Genomic DNA, 7,491 nt, shown 5'->3' on the forward strand with positions numbered 1-7,491 from the left:
TAATATTTAGTATATTTAGGAGAATCTAAACTTTTAAAATGAGCATATAAAAATCAGTTTTGAATTTGAAACGAAGAGTCAATTTGCCTTGGGAAAGCAATAATTACTCTTGGAGTAAGCGGATTGCGATCCGCTAGCTCATATTTGGTTCTTGTAAAGAACGAAAGCTCGGTGACCTAAAGTACGCTTCCTCAAGCGCTTAGCTACGGCAGCCCCGCTGCAAGTTTATGACCATTCGTCCTTGATTTCTGTCAGATCATCTGATGTCATGATAGACGGGTAGCAGATGTTGTATTTTAAGTGCTCGGTAAAATTCGCTAGATGTGTCACTCCTGAAAGAAAAGCATTCAAGTACCGATAACCTGGGAGGGTCCCCTTGGTAAAGCACACGCACCCACCCTACGTGCGTCAGTTAGTGCGGACCATAAACTTGACACTTTCTCTATGTAACACGATTATATTTTACACGGCTACACTCATATATCCTGGAGTTTGCTCAGTTTTACCAAATCAGATTCTGAGACTTTTCATATCGTTAGCTCTTGTCATAGCTTCCACGGTCGACTACAGATCACTAGTAGATCGCTTATCTAAGCCCTCGCCACCTTGAAGTAACATTTGAGGTATAGACTACAATCCATATCGCCCTTTTTAGTTGTCCAGCTTACTTTTTAAATATTAAACGAACTGTTTTATATCGCGAAGATACTCGCACTTCGAGCTTCTCATCGCCCAAAATCGTTGCGATGCCTCCCCAGCCTTGCCAAGAAGTTGTTATTTGCATCTTCTACGCCCATTGCAAAAGAAAACAAATAGTTCATTGCAACAGCTCACATAATACCAATAGCCCAAGAGTACAATTTAAGCAAATAGTATTCTTAAGATCTCTCGCCTGACACCAGATTGATTTACTGAGCGCTCCGCCAAGAACTCTCCGTTTACAAATTCGAATTTGAATATTTCTTATAAATATATTTGTTTGGGAGTCTTGCATCATCAATGCTTCCTTTCAGTTTTCTTGTTTTACCTCTCAGTCAAATCAGTATCACTCCAGAAACACAAATTGTCTAAGAATATTGGATATTACGAATTTCTTTTCCTGCTCAGCGCTCGACACACTCGGCTTGCCGACAATCACAAAGCTTCAGCTATAATATTGGCGATATACATCTTAGAATTGTAGGTTTTGGTATTGCACAAAATATCAGCGCAATGCCTGTCCGTTTCAATCTCAGCTGAGCGATACATAGGGTCGGGCTTCCACGCAAAGTTGTCCGATTAATTCCTTGACGGAACGTTGAGTCTCAGAAACGATCGTATCAAAATAATGACCAGAAGACGCAGTTAGAAATGCATTAGCGTATAACATTATACGTTCGAGTCTGTGCAATTTGCATCCCCAGAAACCATCTACGAAGGTCCATCGCCATTTAATGATATCTAACCAACACGTTGTAGGAGATCTACCCATCAACATCGGCACGCTGAATGCGAGACCAGTATCCATGTTCGCCTTGACACCCTGGAGCATTTCGGCCCGTCGAGCGATATCTTCCCAATTACAATTTTTATAGCATCATGATTCCCGTGTTCGGATCAACTAATCTACGATGTATTTCAAGACCAGAATTTCGATCCATAGGTAGCTCGCAGTCTAGTTGCAGAATGATTTGGCCGTGAACCGTTTCATACCTTGAACAGAGATTATTCTTGTCGCAAAAATGCTCCCAAAGTAGGTTTCTTACACCACCATATTCAACCTGGCAGCGATGATTTTTGTTGCCCAACGTTGGACCTAAACATTAGCCTTAGTCTCCCCATTGAATGTTAATTCTCAGACTCTGATCACAAATTGAGCTTGTTGAACAACACCACACTCCAAAAGAACCCTAACTAGACTTGTTACAGTTTCTTCCATCAAACTACAAAAAATCAGCGTTTATTGCCTAACAATCAAAACATTTGACAAATTGGATTTGTACAACATTACCCGTCGGGAAACGGGCATCTTTGAATGATATGATGATCTTTGACTCAGATAGTGCTTGCGATCGGATGCCCGAACATTCACCCGACTCTTATGAGTCTTTTAATTTATTATTTTTGATGTGATTCCTCTAATCTCTAAATAAATTCGTAAGACCTTTCAATAATGTATCTTGACTGATAACTTGTGCTTTCAATCAACGCAGTCACCAATCGATACACAGCGACTGATCGACGATGTTTAAACATCGGAAAACGTTGTTGGGCTCAGAATCTGTCAAAATTTTTAAGAACTTCCAATTGCACTCGGTAATGAAATCGACAAGTAAGTGTTTAAATTGACCATTTACATAGTCTACATGCTTAGTGCCTATCGATAACAAATACGACGTCTGGTGCAGCTTGTTCGCCTCCTCGCTTCCTGTCAATGTCTTGACCGTCACTCGCACTTGGATTAGGCATATCAGTACTTACCGGTAATATGCAGTACCCATTTTTGCGTAAACAAGCATCCGTTGTCTTTCATAATAGAGTGAGAAACATAGTAAGACAGCCCAAGAAATTCGCCCAAGTTCCAAGGCTGGGTCTGTCTGAAAGGAAGCCTCCGACACTCATTACGTTGGCGCGAATTCTGTCACATTAAACGCTCAGCCTTATAGTTTTAGGCTCTTGATGCAGACGATCTAATAAAGCCATCAGATGTCTTGTAATTACACTGGATAAGGCAGAGCTCTAACAACGACAGGGTGTTTATCCAGGTACAAAGTAAAGTGGGGCGAGATTGTCGATTTGTATCCTCAGCATCATCTCCTGTGACATGCTAGACATTTTCGTGCATACCGATCGTATCTTACATGTGGCATGCGCTTCAATCAATGCTGGATATTCCACCACATAAAACGTTGAAGAGATGTACGGCTACAAAACTCAACGCATCGATATTTTACAATGCTGACAGGTATATTGTTTTTTTCTTTCATTGATAAGCCCTGTCGAGAACATGTAGTGAAGAGTAGACTTGAATTCTCACTAACATCTTTTCGCCTCGTCAAAAAGTTACTCTTGAGTTTGAGAGCAAAAAAGTCGCGTCAAGACATGTCCTGTGTTGCTGAGCATATACATAGCACTGAACATCCGTACTCTCATTCAGCCACCAAAATGTAACGTGGAAAATAATTCTGTTTTATTTTGTGCAACGGTTTCCATATAACTTTGTACAATATTCAAGTGATATATATCAGAGCACTACAGTTGATAAAATCGTATGCTGGATCGTAGTTAGGCAAGCAGCATGCTTAGATCACAAAGTGCTGCTTTTTATCTCGTCCGTAGCCCTAAAGTCTTCGCATTTAAATTTGGCGCATGACTTGTATCGTATAAAGTTTTGAGAGTTAGAATGTTTTCAGTGTCGTCAAGTTCTCAAGTGCAGTTATAACATACAACAACGTAACGTCTTGATGCTTGGAGAGTAATTGCAGCCAATCGCGATTCCTTATCTTAATTACGTGTATCTAATGAAATGGCTTCGTTTTGTTGTGTCACGCATCTCACCCATTGCGATTGGGCGTTTTGCTCTACTGCTTCTTGATTGGTTATTATTACACGCATCCTATAATTCTAATGGCACAAATTAAGTGTACATCTTTCTGTTCTTTTCGTAGTCAGACACCACTTATTCCAAGTCACAGCATTGATTTTGCAATCACTTCACCCTTCATTCATAAAACAACCAACTAATTAACTAAGATAACTGAAAGCTCACTTATTGAATCGCCACGACACAAAAGAGTTTCGTCATGGCTCCACAACCGCAGTCCGTTCGGCCCATGGTCGTGGAGTCTCAATATTTAAATGTTCACAGATGTGGCATCACTTTATCCCCAGTCAAGCGTGGCTCACGTGATATTATCGATACACTTAAGCACCAGTGTGATTGCGCGCCCCGATCTGTCTCAATGGGTGAATATGTAATAAGTCCACGCGTCTCATCAGGCCAAGTGCAGGGATTTTCCAAGGAGTCAAGCCATTTGTTAGCTGAATCCGATCATGTGATTGATTTACATACCACAAAGACAATAAATACAGGACAGAAGGAGCAACCGCGAAGTTCACTCTGGGGTTCCACGTTCACGCTTACTAACACGATTTTGGGTTCGGGTACACTTGCTGTGCCGTTTGCTATGGCTTCTAGTGGCTGGTTACTCGGTAACGTCATCATGTTAAGTATTGCGATGGTTACACGCTACTCGGTGCATCTGCTTTTGTCAGCAAGCGACCGAGCCGGCAAGAATTGCGCCAAAACTTATGAAAGTCTCGGGCACTATACGATGGGCGCGTTTGGTACTAGATTGGCTGAATTTACTTTTATTTTTGGAGGATTCGGGACGCTAGTAAGTTACTTGATCTTCGTTACAGATTTGTGTGCTGCTGTGCTAGCTGTATCAATGAATGACAAGTGGATTATTACAGTCACGCTTGTGGCGAGTATCGTATTTCCACTCTCGCTGAGTCGTCGAATTGGCAAACTGTGGCTTGCGTCTGTACTTGCTATTTTATCGATTGGTTATGTCGTGTCATTCGTTCTTGTGGCATTTGTTACTGTGTATTATACGAATGAAGCGTCTATTGCGTCGGATGTGCAGGCCATCCGTCTTGAATCGGGTAGTGTCTATACAGTCACGTTGCTTATCTCTGCCTTTGCATGTCACAATACAGCGTTGCCGGTATATGAGGAATTGAAAGATCGCTCACTACCAAGGATGAATCGTGCTGTAATTGGCGCTATAAGCGTCTCATATGCGCTGTATGAAGTCATTTCGCTCTGCGGATATTTACTCTTTGGATCCGAGACTCAAGACAATATTCTCCTTAATTTTTCACCTTCATATGTGGCCCACCACAAGTCAATCTCGGTTCCCATTTTGATTGGTCAATTATGTATGGCTCTGGCGTTAATTCTCACTACACCAATTGCAATGTGGCCTTTTCGTTCATGTGTTTTGAGTGTTTATTTACGTGTGAGAAATGGTAAACAAACTCCCAGTCATGAAGCAACGTACAAAGAGTACGTGAGTGTTACAGTGCTGAGCTTGATTTTAATAGTTACATGCAGCATCTTTGTGCCGTCTGTCAAGATTCCTTTAAGTATTGTGGGCTCTGTTTCAGGATCACTATTAATTTTCATCATGCCGGCCTTGTTTTACCTACTGCAGTCGTCAGATCCTATACTTTCTCATAAGCATGCAGGCCCATTGCTTATGCTCTGTGCAGGTGTTGTCATCGGGTTTTTTGGTCTGTCGTTGACACTTTTCAAGCTTTACCATGAATATCATTTTGGATTTTTTGGGGTTAGACAATAATTATACTAAGAAATATAGTTTTATTCTCTATGTACATTAAAAATGACATTTCAGGAATCCACATTATAGGTAGAAAACTGCCGAATTTGTTTTACCATGAAAATAACAAAGTGTGTTGCATTAACTTGTCAAGTCACATGACAATAATTATAAAAATTCGAAAGATTAATTGTGCATTCTTGTCAATAGCGTGGTTTCGGACTCATGTATTCTTCGCCATACAATGTAGTTAGAAAATAGTGTGGATCATGCACTGTGTTAAATGGCAAGCCATTAATTGATACTTGCGAAAACGGTTCTATGAATTGGGCTGGAATAGTGTTTGATCCAAACATCTCCAAACTCCAATCTGTCTCGTTAAGTTTTTCCATTGCGTACAGATCAACGTATGGGACTAGATAATCTTGTGCGATTGACATTTGTGAATCATACAAAATGGAAGCAAGAGGGTGTGTTGGGGCCACACAAACACGCCAAATACCAAAAAAGAAAAAGTGATAGCCCTTGGATACTAATGCTTGACCCAATTCGTTGTTTCTATCGAGGTGTCCAATATATGCGATGTCAGTGTCTTCCGTAAAAGGGATCATGGATTGATTACGAACTGCACCAAGAAGTGAGCCATAGACAACAAGAGGGGTTTTATTAAATGCATGGAGCTCCTCATAAACTTCGACAAGAAGCATGTGAAGTACGCTGGCGTAACAACGAGACTGACTTGTGTGCTGAGTAAGAAGATCCATTCGATCGGCACCTGTGCAAAATGGCGAGTCTTTTCGCCCTGAAATTGGTAGACAGTGTTTGTAGCCGATGTCATCTGAAACACTATTGTTGCATAACTCAGCATGGTGACTTTTGAACCTTGGTGACTCGAATTTACTATCTTTCAAAAGGGTATAATAGCGATGATGCGAATGATACTCAACTGCGCTCACATTAACCGTGCGCGGACTACAGAACGATCCTTTCTGGCTATTATTGCCGATCGTATTCTCGTGTTCATCATTTGCAAGCACATCGCTATCACTTGGTAAAAAGTATCTTGGGTGGTTTGACAGAATATTCATCTTCATCGCGATGTCGCAAGCTACCACTGTAGCTAACAGTAATGTCACAAATAGAAGCGTCATGCCTCGTGAAAATACCTTGATCGCTTGTACGCCATCCACTGGTCCATTGGAATCGTTTTTGTTTGGAGCCATTCCTTAAGTCAGTATCGTATCAAAGCTACACAAGCTCTTGCAGAACGAGAAGTGGGTCGTACATCAAGACAAACATATTTTTGTTGAATATAAAAGAATTCAAGCTTGTGAGGTGCAAAGAAAAAAAAACGCCAGACTGAGCTTAGCTGACGTGCGTGAGGAGTAACTGCATTAGCACGGCAAGATTATTCGTTTTATGGTGCTGTGTTCTTTTCGAATTCAGAAACTTTTCGGTTTCATCTTGAGATTCAATGAGTCAGATCCTAAGATGAAGTGGCTATTCATGAAGCATTCGAGATTTCTATGCTTGTCAAATTTGTCATTACACGTAGTCGTCTGATATAAAACAAACACGAGCAACTTCCTGTTCGCAGTGCGCTAGCCGATTGCTGCCTGAAGATGACGTCAGATTATGAGCAAATGATAACATTTTTTAGCAATATATGCATTTAAAGCAAAATAATATTTCCAGCATGCATTTTTATGTCATGGGTCGCTCAATGTCTAAATTTCGACAGAGATATCATGATGTCTTTGCTTCCTGGTGTCACGTATAAATCATCTAGGCTTGAGATCGTTTCCACATTTATTTTGTTTTTCACGTGCATGCAGCATTCAATAGTATTCTAAGAAATTCGTCGCTGTGTATAAAAGCATATAATGAAGTTTAGAGTTACAATAACTACGATGTAGTATCACACGTTGGAAATGAGTGGACCCCAACACGGTGTAAATTAGATATGTTGTGCTCTGAGATTTAACCAGTTCGAAACTATGTTATGAATAGAGCATTTTGAACCCGTCTTGCATGCCCTGGGACAAAGAGGAAAGTGTTCCAACCTTACACTGGATCAGTCTAAACGACTCAGGTGTAGATTGACTAATCGTGCTACCAAGTGCAGCGGGGCTGCCGTAGCTTTGCGCTTTAAGAAAGCGAAATTTGG

At 40.9% G+C, this 7,491-nt stretch overlaps 2 protein-coding genes across 2 annotated transcripts; one reads left to right on the forward strand and one right to left on the reverse strand.

Annotated features, from left to right (window-relative positions):
* Positions 1–3,782: 3,782 nt before the first annotated feature.
* PHALS_13685 (probable sodium-coupled neutral amino acid transporter 6) lies at positions 3,783–5,345 on the forward strand (the record flags this gene model as incomplete). The annotated part of the gene is made up of 1 exon (XM_024729489.1): positions 3,783–5,345. One exon carries the CDS (start codon positions 3,783–3,785, stop codon positions 5,343–5,345), a length of 1,563 nt encoding a protein of 520 aa, XP_024579861.1.
* Positions 5,346–5,527: 182 nt separating this feature from the next.
* Positions 5,528–6,547, reverse strand: PHALS_13686 (uncharacterized protein; the record flags this gene model as incomplete). Its single annotated transcript, XM_024729490.1, has 1 exon — positions 5,528–6,547. The coding sequence occupies one exon, from the start codon at positions 6,545–6,547 to the stop codon at positions 5,528–5,530; it is 1,020 nt and encodes a 339-aa protein (XP_024579862.1).
* Between the last annotated feature and the right edge of the window lie 944 nt (positions 6,548–7,491).

The sequence above is a fragment of the Plasmopara halstedii genome (genome assembly GCF_900000015.1).
Source record: "Plasmopara halstedii genome assembly, contig: Scaffold_672, whole genome shotgun sequence".
NCBI lineage: Eukaryota > Oomycota > Peronosporomycetes > Peronosporales > Peronosporaceae > Plasmopara > Plasmopara halstedii.